This window comes from Elephas maximus, chromosome 5 (assembly GCF_024166365.1).
Source record: "Elephas maximus indicus isolate mEleMax1 chromosome 5, mEleMax1 primary haplotype, whole genome shotgun sequence".
Classification (NCBI taxonomy): Eukaryota; Metazoa; Chordata; class Mammalia; order Proboscidea; family Elephantidae; genus Elephas; species Elephas maximus.
Genome location: NC_064823.1, coordinates 160,535,788 through 160,556,670, shown reverse-complemented (window position 1 = coordinate 160,556,670; position 20,883 = coordinate 160,535,788). Strand labels below are relative to the sequence as shown.

The 20,883-nt window shown below is 41.9% G+C and overlaps 1 protein-coding gene across 1 annotated transcript in view; it reads left to right on the top strand.

The window, feature by feature from the left end:
- LOC126077355 (DNA polymerase nu-like) overlaps positions 1-20,883 on the top strand; it is a 108,548-nt gene that overhangs the window by 21,466 nt on the left and 66,199 nt on the right. Inside the window, exons 5-7 of the mRNA XM_049886610.1 lie at positions 6,509-6,565; positions 8,868-8,921; positions 9,617-9,682. Coding sequence (XP_049742567.1) covers positions 6,509-6,565; positions 8,868-8,921; positions 9,617-9,682 — 177 coding nt within the window. The remainder of the gene's footprint in view (positions 1-6,508; positions 6,566-8,867; positions 8,922-9,616; positions 9,683-20,883) is intronic.

Here is a 20,883-nt window from a genome sequence, read left to right as displayed (position 1 = left end):
AGAGTGGAGAGAGAGAGCAGGCTGTCTCATTAAAAAAAAAAAAATTAGGGGGGAGTAATTGGGAGTGTGTTCCAATGTGTATATGGGTTTTTGTGTGAGAGACTGACTTGATTTTAAACTTTCACTTAAAGCACAATAAAAATTATTCTAAAAAAATTATAGTGGTGAAGAATGAGCTTCTTGGATCAAGTAGATGCATGAGACTATGTTGGTATCTCCTGTCTGGAGGGGAGATGAGAGAGCAGAGGGGGTCAGAAGCTGGCCTAATGGACACGAAAATAGAGTTGAGGGAAAGAGTGTGCTGTTTCATTAGGGGGAGAGCAATTTGGAGTATATAGCAAGGTATGTATAAATTTTTGTATGAGAGTCTGACTTGATTTGTAAACTACCACTTAAAACACAATAAAAATAAAAAAAAACTATAATGATATTTAAAAATTTTTTCAAATGTATGAGGATTTATATTTATAAATATATATATTTGGTATTGATTCCTAAGTTAAATGTATTGTTGTCAGAGAACATGACCTATACAATGTTAGTTTTTTGTCGCCCAAGCATAAGGTCAGTTTTCACAGATGCCCCATATGGGCTGGACAGCATATGTCTTCTGCAGCTCTGGAATGCAGTGTTCAGTGTACATCTGTGACCTCAAGCTGGAGGCTCCCTCCCCAGAGCGTGGAAATTCTCTCCTATCTGTAGAAACATGAATTGTGGGGAACAGGTGTTGCTTCTTAACCGCACACATGAGGAGACTTTTCTGTTTCTTCTCCAACGAAGCCACATTTTCTCAGAACATTGTAGGTGATTCAAATGCTGGAAATGTGGTTTGATATCAAGAATGCTGGATCTTTGTATTTCTTTGACAGAGTTGTTCAAGCAGCCTGGAGAAACCACCCATCTTTTGTGAGTCTCAGACATCACAACAAGCTGAAACAACATGTGTCACCAGGTGGAGCTATTGGGCATCAACATAGCAATGATGATAATGCCCAACCTCTAACCCCAAAAACCAAACCTGTTGCCGTCGAGTCAATTCTGACTCACAGCGACCTTATGAGTAGAACTGCCCTGTAAGAGTTTCCAAGGAGCACCTAGTAGATGCGAACTGCCGACGTTTTTGGTTAGCAGCGGTAGCACTTAACCATTACGGCACCCGGGTTTCCATACTGAGTATCTAATATGTGCCATGCATCATGCTGGGCTTTGGGGGTACAGTCGTGAATGAAACACAGTGTCTTTCCGATTTTATGCAACAAACATTTATTGTGGCCTTGGCTCTGTGCTTGACACTGTTTATAGCTCGGTGGGAAAAAGTCCCTGTCATCATGGAATGTATATTGCAGTGAGGGAAGAAACTGTAAACATGTAAACAAACCAGTGAACATACAATTACAAAGTGGGATAAGATTTATTAAAGAGAATACAAGGTTCTGTAAAAAAAAAAAAAAAAAAAGGCAGAGAGGGACACACTTTAGATTGACAAGTGAGGAAAGAACTCTGAAGAAATTATGTTTAAACTGAAACTTGAACATAAGGAACTATGCATGCAAAGAACGGGAACAAGGTCTTAAAAGGGGAAAAGGCTTGGTGTCTGATGCTGAGCACTGTGACTGACAGGGAGAAGGGCAATCCTTGGCGGGGGGAGGGAGTCAAGGACTCAATGAGGCTGTGCTTTGTGGGCCATGGTAAGGAATGAAGATTTTGAGCAAAATGGGTAGCCTTAGAAAGGTTTAAGTAAGGGAGTAACTATGGTCTTAAATATGTTTTCTAAAGACCACTCTTGTGGCTGGTTGGAGAGTAGAGGAGATAGACTCACTAATAGGCTATTGCAGTAGTCCATGGAAGTGTCATTGTAGTCCATGGACATTTATTATTGTAGATGGAGTGCGAGCATCTCTGTAGTCAAGGAGGGTGTCGTAGTCTGGAATGGGTGTGTCTTAGTCATCTAGTGCTGCTACAATAGAAATACAAGTGGATGGCTTTTCTCACAGTCTAGTAGCTAGAAGTCCAAATTCAGGACGTCAGCTCCAGGGGAAGGCTTTCTGTCACTGTTGGTTCTGGAGGAAGGTCCTTGTTATCCATCCTTCCTTGGTCTGGGAGCATCTCAGCACAGGAACCTCAGGTCCAAAGGACATGCTTTGCTCCCAGCACTGCTTTCTTGGTGGTATGAGGTCCCCACTCTCTGCTTGCTTCCCTTTCCTTTTATCTTTTGAGAGATAAAAGTGGCGCAGGCCACACCCCAGGGAAAATGCCTTTACATTGGATCAGGGATGTGACCTGGTATAGGTATTACAATCCCACCCTAATCCTTTTTAACATAAAACTACAGTCACAAAATGAAGTACAACCGCAGAATACTGGAAATTATGTCCTAACCAAGTTGATACACACATTTTTGGGGGGACAGAATTCAGCCCATGACAGGGTGTCACCGTAGTCCAGGGTTGGTGTCATTGTAATTCAGGGACATGTGTCACTGTGGTCCAGGGACAGGTGTCACTGTAGATGGGGGCGGGCATCACTGTAGTCAGGGATGATGTCATTATAGTCTGGGTTGGGTGTCACTGTGCTCCAGGAATTAATGTCACTGTAGTCCAGGGATGAGTGTTGCTGTGGTCTGAGGATGGGTGTTACTAGGGCCTGGGGATATGGGTGTCTCTGTAGTTCTGAGGACAAGTGTTGCTGTTGTCTGGAAACAGATGTCACAGTAGTTCAGTTGATGGCCGTGTAGATGGAGCAAAGCAGATGGATTTTCAGAGCAGTTTTTAAAACAGAAAGAACCTCCTGATACATTTATGTGAATGTGAACAAAAGTTAGGAATGCAGGGTGATTCCTTGTTGGTGAGTTGTACACCTGAGCCAGTAGAGGTGGCCATTATTCAGGGAAAACTGAGAGAGAAATGGGTTTTCTTAGGGGGGAAGATCAGTTGTTCAGCCTTGAACATGTAAAGACAGAAGTGCTTATGAGACATTGGTGTAGAGAAGTCACACAGGCAGTTGGGCACATGGGGGTGGAGCTCAATGGAAGTCTCGGGCTGCAGATACAAACTGGGAAGTTGCCAGCTGATTTTGTTGAAAGTTGCCTGGCTGCACATTAGAATCCCCTGGGAGGTTTGAGAAACTCTGGTGCCTGAGCCCATTGCTGAGTCACTGAGTAGACTGTCTGACTGGGCAGCCCAGTAGCAGGTGGACTTTTGAAGCTCTCTCAGTGATTCTGATATGCAGCCAGCCTTGATAACCACTGACTTAAGTGTGGCTAGAGAACAGAGGAGGACCCCGAGCTGAACCCTGAGAAGCTGACATTTAGAGGTCAGGAGAGGAGCCGCCCACAGGAGACCACGGGGTGGCCAAAGAGTGAGAAGCGAGATGGGAAGAATATGGTGTCAGTGTTGGGGAGCCAACAAAGAGAGTGTTTGATAAAGCTGCTGAACTGCAGCCAGCTTGCAGTACTCTGTCTCTGATCGTTAACCAGCATTTGTAATACCTTGTCCAAGGTTTTATTTGATCAAACACTTAATTCTTTTCATGTGTTCTCAGACTGCTTAAGTCAAGATATATACGGAGGCTGTTGAGTAGAAAGTTATTTCATGAGTAAGAAATTGGGATAAGGAGAGTTAGTTGATCTTACACAGTTTTCTTGGCTAAGTATTTCGATGCATTTTCATCCCCCTAGCGATAACTTTTCCAAGAAAACTGCAATTCTGGATCCTATTGAGGCAAGAGTCCTCCCCGCTGGGCAGTACCTGTATCTGAGGACGCCAGTGTTGCCTCTCCTATGTATGTGTCTATAGTTGACAAAGATGCTTTTGTCCTCACTGCTGATTCAAATAGGGAGTGATGGTGCTCATTGGCTTACAGTATATCTTAGTTACCTAGTGCTGCTGTAACAGAAATACCACAAGTGAATGGCTTTAACAAACCTAAATTTATTCTCTCACAGTCTAGGAGGCTAGAAGTCCAAATTCAGGGTACTAACTCTAGGGGGAGGATTCCTCTCTCTATCAACATATGTGGACTCAGCATTCCTTGGAGATCTCTGTGTGTCTTGGCATTATTCTGCCCCCTGGGTCTAGGAGGTTCTCAGAGCAGGGACCCTGGATCCAAAGGACGCGCTCCACTCCCAGCTCTTCTTTCTTGGTGGTAGTAAGGTCCCTCTCTGTCTCTGTTCGCTTCCCTCTTCTTTTATCTCTTGTGAGATAAAAGGTGTGACTCAATCAAGGGTGTAACATGAGTAAGGGTCCTGAAGGGTGTTGACTTGAATAAGGGTGTGACTCGAATAAGAGTGGTGACTTGGGTAAGGGTGGTGACTCAAGATACACCCCACACTAATCCTGCCTTATTAACATATAGGGGTTAGGATTTACAACACATCACAAAATGGAGGATAATTACATTGGATCACAAAAAATGAAGGACAGCCGCACAATACTGGGAATCATGACCTAGCCAAGTTGACATGTATTTTGGGGGGACACAATTCAATCCATGACGTGCTATTACATTAAAATCACATAATCAGTTCTCCCTGAAACTGATATATCGATTCAAAACAATCCTGATTAAAATCCTAGCCAGGTTTTTAAGAAAGGGACAAGCTGATTTCTAAATTTATATGGAAATACAAACAACTAAGAGCCAAAATAAGCTTGAAAAGAAAAAAACACTGTTGGAGGACTCACACTATTGGCCATCAAGACGAATTATAAAGCAATATGAATTACAATAATTCATTAATTAAACAACGCAATGAAGTGCCAACTCAAGATAAACAAGTAGACCAATGGAACAGGGTAGAGAATCCAAAATAGAGCCTCACACACATATATAAAATGAATGATCTGTGATAAAGCACGGCTAAGGAGAGTTTTTTACATAAATGATAACTGGGTCAGTGTATCTTGACCACTCTTTCACACCATGCACAAAAATACATTCCAAATGAATTATGTATCTAAATGTAAAGAGTAAAGCAATAGAGATTGTGGACGATAACATAAAAGAATATCTTCAAGATCTGAGGTAGGTACAATTCTTAAACAGGGCACAAAATGCATCAATCAGAAAGGAGAAGATTGATAAATTTGGACAATAAAATTAACATGAAAAGACACCATTCAACGAGTGAAAAAGTAAGCCACAGAGGGAAAGAAGGTATCTTATATAACTGACCAAAAATCCCTGTCATGAACAACAAATTCCTACAAATCAAGAAGAAAAAGACGACAACGCAGTTTTTTAAATGGACAAAAGACATGAACAGTGGCTTAACAAAAGAAGGTATACAGTTGGTCAATGAATATATGAGTAGTGTCCAACTTTATTAGTCACTGGGGAAATACAAATGAAATCACTTCATATTTACCAGAATGGCTAAAGCTGAGACCGATGGTGCCAAAGCTGTGGGGCAACTGGAACTTTTATGCATCACTGATGGGTGGATAACCTGGTACCTTGACTTCGGAGATCTTTCAGGCAATAGCTCTACTGAAGTTGATCCAGCAGTTTCACTCCCTTTTACGTATATAGCCAACAGAATTCTGTACATGTGTTAACCAAAATCCATGTACCAGGGTGTTCATGGCAGCACTATTCCTAACAGCCCGGAAGCTAGAAACAACCCAAGTATCCATCAACAGTGGAATGGATACCTAGCTTTGATGCCTTCGTACTATTGAATACTATACATCAATATTGTTTCAGACAATAACATGGGTGAAACTTAAAACCATAATATTGAACAAAGGAGCCATACGTAAAGAGTTTGTACCCTGGGATTCCAATGATATGAAGTCCAAAAATGGGAAAAAATGATGTGTGGTAATAGAGGTCAGGATGGCAGTGACCTCTGGGGAAGGAGCAGGGTGGTGGTCACACAACTGTGTTCACTTTAGGATAATTCAACAAACTGTCATTAAGATCTTGTGTTTTCCTGTATATATATTATAATTTTTGAAAGTTAATTTAAAAAATCGTAATCACATTCCACTGCCGCCTACCTGAAATCATGCCCAGACAACCATGGTTCAAATGTTTGTCGTTCTCAAACTTTCAAGTCACATGTCTGTAGGCATTTTCTTAGTTTACTCCCTCATGTGGTAACTCACATGCACTGGAGTTAGATAGTGGTTCAGAGCTAAGGCTGCTAACCAAAAGGTCAGCAGTTTGAATCCACCAGGCAGTCCTTGGAAACCCTATGGGGCAGTTCTACTCTGCCCTGTAGGGCCACTATGAGTCAGAATTGACTTGACGGCAATGGGTTTTTTTTTTTTTTTTAATCTCAAGAAAAATCTTATTTCGAAGCTCCTATAAAGAGTCTTTAGCTCCCATGTGGACAACACAGTTCTTTTGGAAGGGACAAGGATTATGACACTGGATAAGTAGAGTTTATGATAAATTTTAATTTTGAAAAATATACTCTGTTTAGGACTTTTTCCAGCTGAACATAAGTGAAATGTTGAAATAAGTTGGAGGATTATATTGGTGATATTTATTTTCATTTTTTTAGTTGAACGTTCTGCAAGACCTGCATCCATTACCCAAGATCATTTTGGAATATAGGCAGGTACGTTACACAGTTTTTGTAAACACTTGGTGATGAAGGGGAACCACATGAGACTGCCTCTGTTTGTGGAAATCCCATGGTGGCTGAAGTAGCCCTGGCTGTGTTGTAAAGGGAAAGCGTGTTTGAGACAGATGCAGATGGTGAGCTTTCTGGTAAAGCCGCTTTGGTGCAACTTGAGTACTTTGGATCTGTTTGGTTCACATTGACCTGTATTAGCCCTGCTAACTTATGCTTTGACGTGATTTACTCAAGCCTGCAGGCAGGCCTTTTCAGCGTTGTGAATCCAGGGAGCTTAAATGGAAGGAGAAGGAACCCTGTGGCACAGTGGGTAAGTGCTCGGCTGCTAACTGAAAGGAGAAAAGACCTGGCAATCTGCTGTAAAAATTGTTTTTGTCGTGTGCCATTGAATCAATTCTGACTCGTAGCGATCCAATAGGAAGAGATAGAACTGCCCCATAGGATTTCCTAGGCTATAATCTTTACAGGTGTAGATTGCCAGGTCTTGCCAGGTCTTTTCTCTCCCACAAAGTGGCTGGTGGGTTTGAATAGCCTGCCTTTCAGGTAGCAGCCTGTGGTGCGGTTAATTACTTTTGTGTGTGGCCTTTCTAGCCATGGTCTTGTAAATCCCACCCGGGTGATTGTGTGGCAGGGTAATTGTGGCCTACCAAGGGAATTGGTCAGTTTTGCCTTAAAAGAGAGCCAATTCCAGAGCAGAGAAGAGGAGCCCACCACCACCAAGGAGGGAGAGGCCAGCAGAAGAGGCCTGGCAGCAGGAAACGGTGCGGTGGGCTTCATGGCCCCCAGAGAGAGAAAGCTGAATGCCTTTGGGCAGAGGTATAGGGCCAGGGAGAGGTGTGCCTGCTACCACTGCTGGGGAGAGGCTGTCCTGATGAAAGAACTGTATCCTGAGTGTTCCTGAGCCTGAATTGTAACTGTTACTTCCCAAATAGACCCCATAATTTTGAGTATGGTCTGTGAGTTCTGTGTGGCCACTGCTGTGAATTATCAAACCCAGTAGAGAGTCCTGTGGGAGGGACAGTTGGTGTCAGAATTGGTAGAGATGGCAGAGGGAGAAGGTGTGTCTGACTTCCACCTCATAGGAATCAGCCTTGGGCTGTTGGTCTTGGTTCTCCTTCCTCCTTGTGAAGTTGGAGAAAGTCAGACACCTCGCCCCTGACATTTTTACACAGCCACACACTTAATCATTGCGCCACCAGAGCTCCTCCTATAAAGATTCCAGCTCACAAAATCCCCTGCTGGTGAGTCAATTCCGACTCACAGCAAACCTGTAGGACAGAATAGAACTGCCCCATAGGGTTTCCAAGGCTGTAATCTTTACGGAAGCAGACTGCCATTCTTTCTCCCACTCAGGAGCTGGTGAGTTCGAACCACCAACCTTTCGGTTAGCAGTCAAGTGCTTTAAACCCTGTGCCACCAGGACTCCTTCCATAAAGATTATAGGCTAAGAAACCCTATGGGGCAGTTCTACTCTATCCTATATGGTAGCTATGAGTCAAAATCTACTCCACGGCAAACAACAATGAATGGAGGACTGTGAGAATTCAGAGGGAAACGCTTGGACTGTTATTATGGTGTAACTTCAGTGCAAATATGACTTCCATCAGCACCCAGTTTAGAAGATGCTTCACAAAAAAAAAGAAGAAGAAGAAGATGCTTAAGAATGCCTCCTCCTTCCTCCGCTCAACTCTGGGCCTGGCTGAGTTACTCCTCCGCTGTGTTTTATCACCTGGCGTGAAAGCTGACTGGTGATTTATTGACGGGTTTCCCTTTCCTGCTCTAGCCACTCGTGTTCTCTATCACAGATCTGCCGTTGACTTCAGGAGCTCTCTGGTGTTCCGGGCCACCCATAGCATTGGTGCTAGTCTTTACTGAGCCCTTGGCCTGCTCTGTCTTTGTTCAGGCTAGGTAGCTAGTCTGGGACAACTGGTACCAAATTGACCCCTTTTCCTTGAAGTAATGTAAGTCCTGAAAGAGAACTACAAGGGGATACCAGCAGGAGAAACTGGGTAAGGAGTATCTGGGAACTCTGTATTTATCTTTGCAACTTTTCTGTAAATCTGATTTGTTCCATAATACAGCATTTATTTAAAGTGAGAGTGCCACCTTCCTCTGTAGGCCGGTTATTTAAGTCTGGTCACCACCTAAGATCATTTCAGGGCCTTTTTTGGAGTCAGGTGGCATCAGAGGTTCATGCCCTATGAAACTCTGCGTGGAAGCTTGTTCCAATTTAAGGACGTAAAAAAAAGGAAAGAAAATGATTTCTCTTCTTTTTGTAATTTAGGTTCACAAGATCAAGTCAACCTTTGTAGATGGATTGCTAGCTTGCTTGAAAAAGGTAACTGAAGCTACAATAAAATAGATAACTGTGATTAATAATAAGGTTTATATATGAGTTCAGATCCATGTATGTTTTGAAGTTTTTTAGTAAATGATGAAATCACCTAATATTCTTGAAACTAGAAACCCTGATTTTCTTACCCATCCGGTTTCTGTACAGCATAGCTTGCCATGATAACTAAAACCCTTACGTTTCCCTGGAAGCGGTACAGCTGATCATGTGCTTGCATCTCTTCTCTCGAGTCATTTGTGGTAGCCAAGCCAGATGTCATTGCTTTGTTTCTTAGATGAGGAAGCTACAGTCAGATATGTTGTGTGACTTGCCGAAGTCACACTGTAAGTGATAGGACCTGCCTTCAGACTCCAGTCCCACAGGGATCCCGCCATGTTCCACCCACTGTCCCTCAGCCACTTCCCTCTCTATGCACAGCAACGTGAAGACCTATGTATCTCATCACAGTTTCCACACGGGCTAGGGGAACACCTCCTTCTCCCCACCCCAGATCACATCTCACAGTTTGGTAACCTCCAAAGCCAGCCCAGGGTTGGGAATTTAGGATGAGCAGCTTTTTGCCTGCTGGAGGAAGACAGCTGGTGTTGTATGTTGTAGGTGAAGAATGAAAGGGCCCAACATGCTCTTGATTTAGCATAGCATCGTTCAGAGTCTAAAATGCTTCTTTTTAACTGATAAAGGGCTTCATTTCCTCTACATGGAACCAAACTGGAACTGTGACCGGAAGACTTTCAGCCAAGCACCCTGTAAGTGAAACTGCTTTTTGTTAAATGCCAGTTTCCTTGCCTCATAGTCGAAGTATTGTCTAGATGTGTGTTTGCCTGGGCACTTAGAACATGAGGCTGTCCATTTATAAGAGGTCATCCTGTTCTGGTAAATTGTGCTTTATTCTGTTTCTCATTCAGCCAATATTGACATAGCACTTACTGTGTTATAAGAACATAGTGGGGAGAGAAGACATTACAGTCCCACTCTCATGAAGCTTGTGAGTAAGCGAGGGGGGTCTTCATGTCCAGAAAACCACACATCCCGGTGCCAAGGGCAGCAGGGTTGCCCTTCCCACTGCCCGCTCTTTGTTCTCGGGCTATACTGGACAGGTGGCTTCTGACTTCCAGAAATGTGTTGAAATCTCTTATGCTCTGATGAGCAATTCCTCTTTTTTTTTGTAAACAGCTATCACTATGGAGCCCTGGTGGTATAGTAGTTAAAGCGTTCAGCTGCTAACCAAAAGGTCCGTGGTTCCGTGAGAGAAAGATGTTGTGGCAGTCTGCTTCTGTAAAGATTTACAGCCTTGGAAACCCTATAGGTCAGCTCTGCTGTGTCCTGTAGGGTTGCTATGAGTTGGAATCAACCCCACCACAACGGGTTTGGGTACAGGTTTAGATTTCCCACCATGCAGAACTTACTGTGGTTAACACTTGGTGTCTATCCCTCCACACGTTTTGCTGTGCAGGTGTGTTTATAAAATGCTGTTTTTCTACAGAAATGAAACCATACTTTGTGTTCTGCTTTTATTTCATTTAACGTCTCGATATCGTTGTTATTGTGTGCTGTCATTTCCCACTCATAGCGACCCCATATGACAGAGAAAAACTACCCCATAGAGTTTTCCAAACTGTAATCGTTACAGTAGCAGAGTGCCAGGTCTTTTCTCCCATGAGCTCCTGGGTGGGTTCGAACATCCAGCCTTTAGGTTAGCAGCTGAGTGCTTAACCATTGTTCCACCAGGGCTCCTTCCTGATATCATTTTACATCAATAAATCTCAATCTGAATCTATATCTAGATTTAAATGTTATTTAAATATATGGTATGTAATACATATAAAAAATACATATAACTATATATAAATATATGTTCATTGTAAGGAAATTCAAGGTAGGCAGAAGTTTGAAGAATAAAAAACATAAATCCCCTTTCCCTTCCCTTAGTAATATGTCTATCCCCTGGGTAACCTCTGTTAATAGCGTGGAGTGTGTCTTTACATGCCTTTATCCATGTGTTTGCATGTAGAGATACATGGACAGCCAGGCAGAGAGGTGCCTACTGGACCTACCTCAGGTGCCCACTGTGTGAAGAAAAGGAAGAGGCACTGAGGCTAGGCAGGCTTCGTACCAATGTGTTCTCTGAGCAGTGGCTCTCTTTCTGGCCTCACAGCCACTGCAGGAGTGTCTCGTTCTGACATCCCACTTTAGAGTTCTTCTGTGGCCCTTACGCTGCTGACTAATCCCAGACTACCTCATCTGAAAGCAGGTGCTGTGTTCCACGGTCCTGCTCATTCCTCAACTACTCCGTCTGCGGCACCCTTTCTCTTAGTTGATGCTGCTTCTCTTCGAGGCGTTATTTAGGGATTCCCCCAGGAAAACTCACTTTTTATGGAAATCCTTGATTTTGCCTGTATGGGGTTACAAGTTCGTATCTTCTGTTGGGTTTCCAGATTAATCTTTTGCTTTGCTTTATTCTCTTCCAGAAATTTCTGTGGCTCTGGTTTGCAGGTATCACTCCTCCCAGCTTTTCAGGGATGCTCAGGTTTTACTTATTTACTTTTCTGTTGTTTCCACTGAATTTTTGGAAGGAGGAGGTGTAAACTCAGTGTGTACGTTCAGCATTTTTTGCTGGAAGTCGACATCATTTTAACATTTGCATTGGCTCCCGCTTAATGGCGTCCCTGTTGATGGTCGGTTAGATGGTTTTCAGTTTTCCTTACTTTATATTGAGTTACAAAAAAATACTTTTATGTATATTATTGGTACATTTTCTGATGATTTTATAGCATAGATTTCTAGAAATGAGATTTGAGTCAAAGGGTATGTACATTTTTAAGGTTTTTGTTACATATTGTCAAATTGTCCTCCAGAAAAATATCATTTTATGTTCCTATCAAATACCCAAAACCCAATAGTGTGTGAAATACTTGTTTCCTTGCTCATGGCCAATTGGAGGGTTTTCATTTTGTTTGCTGTCTACTGACTTGATTGTTTTGGCATCTCTTTTTAATTTTCATCTCTTTAAAAAGTAGGTGAGGTTGACCATGTGATAAAATCACTCCTCTCTGAATTGCCCGTTCACGTCCTTTTGTCCATTCTTCTGAAGGGTGTTTATTTTTTCCTATAGATATGGAAAAGCTCTTTCTGTAATAGAAATTAACCTTTTGTAAAATGTTGGGTTGTTTTTCTCCAATTTCTTTTGGCCTTTAATTTTTTTGGTACACATTCTGTTTTGCCATACTTAAAATGACTTTTTTATTATATAAGTAATATATGATAATTCTAAAGAATTTTGAAAATATAAATAAAAGTCACCTGAAACTTTACGGAGATAACTAGTATTAACATTTTGGTGTTCATTCTCTAATTGATCTGTTTACACATTTGATGATGTTGTTGATTGCCGCTGAGTCAACTCTGTCTCACAGTGACCCGATGTAGAACAGAACGAAGCATTTCCTGGTCCTGTGCCATCTTCTTGATCATTGGTATGTTTGTGTCCAGTGTAGTGGCCACGGTGTCCTACTCTAGCATGGCCAAAGTAAGCTAGTCAAAGTCTTGGACAATATTTTGTGATCTGTAGGGTTTTCAGTGGCTAATTTTCCAAAGTAGATTTCCAGTCCTTTCTTCCTATTCTGTCTTAGTCTGGAAGCTCTGCTGAAATCTGTCTACCATGAGTGACTCTGCTGGTTTTGAAATTCCAGTGGCATAGCTTCTTTCTACCACTCGTCTGTCAGTTTGTTGTACTGTGGTGGCTTGCATGTTGCTGTGATGCTGGAAGCCATGCCACCAGTATTTCAAATACCAGCAGGGTCCCCCATGGTGGATAGGTGTCAAAGGAGCTTCCAGACTAAGACAGAATAGGAAGAAGGACCTGGCAACTTCTTCTTTAAAAACTGACGAGTGAAAACCTTATGAGTAGCAGCAGAACATTGTCTGATATACTGCCTAAAAAGATAAGCCCCCCAGGTTGGAAGGCACTCAAAAGGTGACTGGGAAAGAGCTGTCCCCTCAAAGTAGAGTCGACCTTAATGATGTAGATTGAGTCAAGCTTTCAGGACCTTTATCTGCTGATGTGGCACGACTCAAAAAATAAAAAAGGAAAGAGCTTCAAACATCCATTAATAATCAGAACATGAAATGTACAAAGTATGAATCTAGGAAAATTGGAAATTGCCAAAAATGAAATAGAACACATAAACATCAATATCCTAGGCATTAGTGACCTGAAATGAACTAGAAATTGCCATATTGAATTGGGCAATCATATGGTCTAGTATTCTGGGAATGACAGCTTGAAGAGGAATGGAGTTGCATTCATTGTCAAAAAGAACATTTCAAGATTTATCCTGAAGTACAAAGCTGTCAGTAATAGGGTAACATCCATATATCGACAAGGAAGACCAGTTAATATGACTATTATTCAAATTTACACACCCACTACTAAGGCCACAGATGAAGAAATTGAAGATTTTTACCAATTTCTACAGTCTGAGTGCAATCAGGATGCATTGATAATTACTGGTGATTGGAACGGGAAAGTTGGAAACCAAGAAGAAAGATCAGTAGTTGTGAAATATGGTCTTGGTGATAGAAATGATGCCAGAGGTCTGATCACATGATAGAATTTTGCAAGACCAATTACTTCTTCATTGCAAATACCTTTATTCATGAATATAAATGCCAACTATATGCGTGGACCTCGCCAGACGGAATACACAGGAATCAGATACACTACATCTGTGGAAAGAGACGATGAAAAACTCAACATCATCAGTCAGAATAAGGCCAGGGGCCAACTGTGCAACAGACCATCAATTGCTCATAAGCAATTCAAGTTGAAACTGAAGAAAATTAGAATAAGTTTGCGAGAGCTAAAGTATGACCTTCAGTATATCTCACCTGAATTTAGAGGCCATCCCAGGAAAAGAGTTGACGCATTGAACACTAATGACCGGAGGCCAGACAAGTTGTGGAATGACATCAAAGACATCATACATGAAGAAAACAAAAGGTCATTAAAAACACAACAAAGAAAGAAAAGACCAAACAGATATCAGAAAAGACTCTGAAACTTGCTCTTGAGCATTGAGTAGCTAAAGCAAGTAGAAGAAATGATGAAGTAAAAGAGCTGAACAGAAGATTTCAAAGAGTGGTAGAGAAGACAAAGTAAAATATTATAATGACATGTGCAAATACCTGGAGTTAGAAAACCAAAAGGGAAGAACACACTCAGCATTTCTCAAGCTGAAAGAACTGAAGAAAAAATTCAGGCCTCGAGTTGCAATACTGAAGAATTCTATTGGGAAAATGTTAAACAGCACAGGAAGCATCAAAAGAAGATGGAAGGAATACACAGAGTCACTGTACCAAAAAGAATTGGTGGACATTCAGTCATTTCAGGAGGTAGCATATGATCAGGAACTGATTGTACTGAAGGAGGAAGTCCAAGGTGCACTGAAGGCATTGACAAAAAACAAGGCTCCAGGAATTGATGGAATTCCAATTGAGATGTTTCAACAAACAGATGTAGTGCTGGAAGTGCTCACCCATCTATGCCAAGAAATCCAGGAGGCAGCTACCTGCCCAACTGACTAAAGAGATCTATATTTATGCCTATTTCTAAGAAAGGTGATCCAACCGAATTGGGAAATTATTACACAATATCGTTAATATCACACACAAGTAGAATTTTGCTGAATATCATTCAAAAGTGGCTGCAGCAGTGTATCAACCAGGAACTGCCAGAAATTCAAGCCGATTCAGAAGAGTACGTGGAACCAGGGATATCATTGCTGATGACAGATGGATCATGACTGAAAGCAGAGAATACCAGAAAGAGGTTTACCTGTGTTTTATTGACTATGCAAAGGTATTCAACTGTGTGGATCATAACAAATTATGGATAACATTGCGAAGAGTGGAAATTCCAGAACACTAAATTATGCTCATGAGGAAACTGTACATGAATCAAGAGGCAGTCGTTTGAACAGAACAAAGGGATACTTCGTGGTTTAAAGTCAGGAAAGGTGTGTGTCAGGATTATGTCCTTTCACCATACTTACTCAACCTGTATGCTGTGCAGATAATCCAAGAAGCTGGACTATATGAAGAAGATCAGGACATCACACTGGAGGAAGACTCACTAACAACCACAAGTTAGGTGAATGACACAACTTTGCTTGCTGAAAGTGAAGAGGACTTGAAGCACTTACTGAGGAAGATCGAAAACCATAGCCTCAGTATGGATTATACCTCAATATAAAGAAAATAAAAATCCTCACAACTGGACCAATAAGCAATATCATGGTAAACAGAGAAAAGGTTGATGTTGTGAAGGATTTCATTTCACTTCCATCCACCATCAATGCCCTTGGAAGCAGCAGTCAAGAAATCAAACAATACATTGCATTGGGCAAATCTGCTACGAAAGACCTCTTTAAAGTGTTAAAAAGCAAAGATGTCAGTTTAAGAACTAGGTGTGCCTGACCCAAGCCATGGTGTTTTCAATCGCTTCATATGCATGTGACAGTTGGACAAAGAATAAGGAAGACCGAAGAAGAATTGATGCTTTTGAATTGTTTGCATAGAGTATTGACTATATCATGGATTGCCAGAAAAACAAACATAACTGTCTTGCAAGAAATACAGCCAGAACGCTTATTAAAAGCAAGGATGGTGAGACTTTGTCTCACGTTCTTTGGACACGTTATCAGGAGCGACCAGTTCCTGGAGAAGAATATCATGCTGGATAAAGTAGAAGGTCAGCGAAAAAGAGGAAGACCCTCAAGGAGATGGATTGACAAAGTGGCTGCAACAGTGGGCTCAAGCATAACGACACTTATGAGGACGACGCAGGACCAGGCAACGTTTCGTTCTGTTGTATATAGGGTTGCCATGAGTTGGAGGCAGAGATCAGGATTTACAACACACAGGACAGTTGCATCAGATCACAAAATGGAGGACAACCACACAATACTGGGAATTATGGCCTACTCAAGTTGACACATATTTTGGGGGGACACCATTCAATCCATGACAGTATTCTACCCAATGTCCCATGAATTGTGAGTTTTTCAAGTCTGGTTGGTGGGAACAGGCACTATTCCTGACCTTGTGTGAGTGGCAGGCGCTGTTCTCTAACCCTTTTGTTTTTTCTCTAGCCTTTGATGGTTCCCTTACATGCATGTACTGATTAGTTCTCTGCTAAATACTCAGCTCTGATGGGCTCAAGAAAAGTTTGATTTTATAGACAACATGACTTTTTCTCTTTGTTAGGGTGGGAGCAACTTTCTTTTTAACTGTATACATCCTAAGTGGAAATACAAGCTCACATTTAATAATTTTTAATTCATCTAACACTTTACGTTATTTATATTTTCTTAGCATTGGAATGATTCATGAAGCAATATTTGCTTTATCAAGGTGTCCCTTCCTGTACTTCCCCACTGGGTTCTAAAGATAAACTTTGGCTTATCTCACTAGGTTGTAAAGCACATGAGAATAGGGACCATTTTTGCCTGCTTCACTGATACAGTCCTAGCCCTGGCTCTGTGTGCCTAGAATGTATTAGCTGCTGAGTATTTATTGAATGTAAAACTGGATTGTTATCCACACTGCAGTTGTCTTGCAGTTGCTTAAAGTCATTTGGTTTGAGCATCCTTTTCAAGAGTACGATGGACCCTGCCTCTTCCCCATGCCATACTGTCGCACTCTCTGCCCTAGTCCTAAATTGGTCATGAGGTCTTCTCTTTGTCTAAATTCTCTTCTTCCCCCAACTCAGATGCTTTAAGGCTCATGCCTGTCAATCCTTGCTTTGTATGCCCCTCTTAGAACTATGATTCTGGCCTCATACTCCTTACAAAGGCCTTCTTCATGGAAAGGTGCTGAGGACTTTTGTTCTCATTGCACTTGGCCAAGAGCCACACTCTTACCATTTCTTCATCATCTAATACCTTCTTATCAGTTGTGGCTTTAGATGTCTCTTCTAATGTTTCTGTGTTGGCAGGACCAGTTTTCGTCAATGTCCTCATTTCACGTCAATGCCATTCTTGATACCAGTTTCAACAATTTCTACACATACAATTCAGTGACACTGGTTACATTTTTCAAGTTGTACTACAATTCTGCCTATCTTTTTCTACATTATTTCACCACCACTATCTTAAGCTCACTGCCCCCTAAGCTTCCCGTGTAACTTCAAGTTGCTGTTGCCAGTTCAATCTCTGTTTTGAGCATTCTGCTCTTTTAAAGAATTGGGAAAATTATTTTTTATTTGTCATTTAACTAACATCTGCTGATTGCTCATGTGTGCTAGGAAGTGTAGTCAGTGCTAAGGATACAGTGATAACACCATCGGCATGGTCCCTGCCCTCCTCGTGAAGCTTGCATCTTGTTCAAGTAGAGTTTGTTGTTATTTCTGATGGCCTGTCTAAGGCACCTCACACAGGGCTGGGGAGATGCAGCTACTGTTATCACATAGCGATCAGAATGGAAGGATCTTCGGTGTGCCCTTGTGGCCAGTTGTGACAGTAGTCGTGTTTATCAGTCCCATTTGGCTTCATTCCGAAGGTTATAAGGACATAGCCGATAAATTAAAAATAAGGCTGCCATCACTGTTACTGTATACATATTTTTTTTCTGTTAGGACCAATTCCATCTCATGGCAGCCTTATGTATGAGAGAACAAAAGATTGCCCAGTCCTGCACCATCTTTATGATCGTTGGTATGTTTGAGCCCATTGTATCTATAGCCATACAGTATATATCCATACAATGGAATATTATTCAGTGATAAAGAGGAATAAGCTATCAAGGCACAAAAGACATGGATGAATTGTGAATGCATATTGCTAACTGAAAGAAACCAATCTGGAAAGGCTACATACTGTATGATTCCAATTATATGGCATTCTAGAGAAGGCAAAACTGTAGACACAGTAAAAAGATCAGTGGTTCCCAGTTCATGGCCAATGAGATGAGATGGACTAGGTATTGCACCCTCAATGTGGAAGGTTTAGCTAGGTAAGTTGAGGAAGATGCCCAGGTCCAGCCAGGACTTGAGTCGAAAGGAGATGGGATAATGTCAGTCACGGGCAGAACTCCCTTCACCCATAGTTAAAAACTTCTCGCTGCTTGGCGTTTTCACTTACGACTCCTGGCGTTTGAACAAATGCCAAATTGTATAATACAAAGTTGCATCAACACCTTGCCTTTGCCTGAATGTGAAATAAAGACTGTTAATACTGAATTTTGTTTTAGTGCTTTTGTGTGTATGTGCTTTAAGTGAAAATTTACAGCTAAAGTTAGTTTCTTATACAAAAATTTATATACACATTGTTGTGTGACCCTAGTTGCTCTCTCTATAATGTGACAGCACATTCCTCCATTCCACCCTGGATTTCCTGTGTCCATTCAACCAGCTCCTGTCTCTTTCTGCCTTCTCATCTCACGTCCGGACAGAAGCTGCCCATTTAGTCTCATGTGTCTACTTCAACTAAGAAGCACACTCTTCACGAGTATCATTTTATGTCTTACCCACCTGTCTAATCTTTATCTGACGAGTTGGCTTCAGGAATGGTTTTAGTTCTGGATTAACAGAGTCTGGGGGCCATGTCTTCCAGGGTTCCTCCAATCTCACTCAGACCATTAAGTCTGATCTTTTCACTAGAATTTGAGTTCTGCACCCCAATTTTATCCTGCTCCATCAAGGACTCCTCTGTTGTATTCCTTGTCAGGGCGGTCCTTGGTGGTAGCTGGGCACCATCTAGGTCTTCCTGTCTCAGGCTGTTGGAATCTCTGGTTTATGTGGCCTTTTCTGTCTCTTAGGCTAATATTTTCCTTGTGTCTTTGATGCTCTTCATTCCCCTTTGCTCCCGGTGGGTTGGGACGAATTGATGCATCTTAGATGGCAACTCACTAGCTTTTAAGGGCCCCAGATGCCACTCACCAAAGTGGGATGCAGAACATTTTCTTAATAAACTTTGTTATGCCAATTGACCTAGATGTCCCCTGAAACCATGGTCCCCAGACCCCCATACCTGCCACTCCGTCCCTCAGAGTGTTTGGTTCTATTCAAGATAATATTGAATTTTTGTACGTCAGTTTGCGTTTTTAAACACACCAGAGTTTGTCATGAAAAAATATGATAGAAGTATGCCCAGTTTTCATTAATAGCACTTTTCTCTCCAGCCACTACTGGGCGTTTGGGGCTGCCCAGAGCCGTTGATGGAACTTGAGAAAAGGAAACAGATTCAGAGCACAGGGCAGCTTCTCCAATGGGTTTATTTACACAGGGGGCTGGGAAATGATTTTCATACATTTTGGTGTCCACCTTAATTGCAGAAAAATTTATACTCTAAAAAATAAAATTGTTATAAAATTGTCCCAATTTGCTTTCAGTTCCAAACTTTTTTTTATAATTTTTATTGTGCTTTAAGTGAAAGTTTACAAATCAAGTCAGTCTCTCACGCAAAAACCCATATACACCTTGCTACACACTCCCAATTACTCTCCCCCTAGTTTTTACACACTCCCAATTACTCTCCCCCTAATGAGACAGCCCGCTCTCCCACTCCACTCTCTCTTTTCGTGTCCATTTCACCAGCTTCTAACACCTTCCACCCTCTCATCTCCCCTCCAGGCAGGAGATGCCAACATAGTCTCAAGTGTCCACCTGATCCAAGAAGCTCACTCCTCACCAGCATCCCTCTCCAACCCATTGTCCAGTCCAATCCATGTCTGAAGAGTTGGCTTTGGGAATGGTTCCTGTCCTGGGCCAACAGAAGGTCTGGGGGCCATGACCACTGGGGTCCTTCTAGTCTCAGTTAGACCATTAAGGCTGGTCTTATGAGAATTTGAGGTCTGCATCCCACTGCTCTCCTGCTCCCTCAGGGGTTCTCTGTTGTGTTCCCTGTCAGGGCAGTCATCAGTTGTAGCCGGGCACCATCTACTTCTTCTGGTCTCAGGAGGAGGTAGTCTCTGGTTCCTGTGACCCTTTCTGTCTCTTGGGCTCATAATTGCCTCGTGTCCATGGTGTTCTTCATTCTCCTTTGATCCAGGTGTGTTGAGAACAATTGATGCATCTTAGATGGCTGCTTGCTAGCGTTTAAGACCGCAGATGCCACTCTTCAAAGTGGGATGCAGAACGTTTTCTTAATAGATTTTATTATGCCAATTGACTTAGATGTCCCCTGAAACCATGGTCCCCAGACCCCTGCCCCTGCTACACTGGCCTTCGAAGCATTCAGTTTATTCAGGAAACTTCTTTGCATTTGGTTTAGTCCAGTTGTGCTGACCTCCCCTGTATCGTGTGCTGTCTTTCCCTTCACCTAAAGTAGTTCTTATCTACTATCTAATTAGTGAATACCCCTCTCTGACCCTTCTTCCCTCCCCCCTCTTGTAACCACAAAAGAATGTTTTCTTCTCAGTTTAAACTACTTCTCAAGTTCTTTTAATAGGGGTCTTATGCAATATTTGTCCTTTTGCAACTGACTAATTTCACTCAGCATAATGCCTTCCAGGTTCCTCCATGTTATGAAATGTTTCACAGATTCCTCACTGTTCTTTATCGATGTGTAGTATTCCATTGTGTGAATATACCATAATTTATTTATCCATTCATCTGTTGATGGGCACCTTGGTTGCTTCCATGTTTTTGCTGTTGTAAACAGGGCTGCAATAAACATGGGTGTGCATATATCTGTTCGTGTAAAGGCTCTTATTTCTCTAGGATGTATTCCAGGGAGTGGGATTGCTGGATTGTATGGTAGTTACTAGCTTTTTAAGGAAGTGCTAAATCGATTTTCAAAGTGGTTGTACCATTTGACATTCCCACCAGCAGTGTAGAAGTGTTCCAGTCTCTCCACACCCTCTCCAACATTTATTATTTTGTGTTTTTTGGATTAACGCCAGCCTTGTTGGAGTGAGATGAAATCTCATTGTAGTTTTGATCTGCATTTCT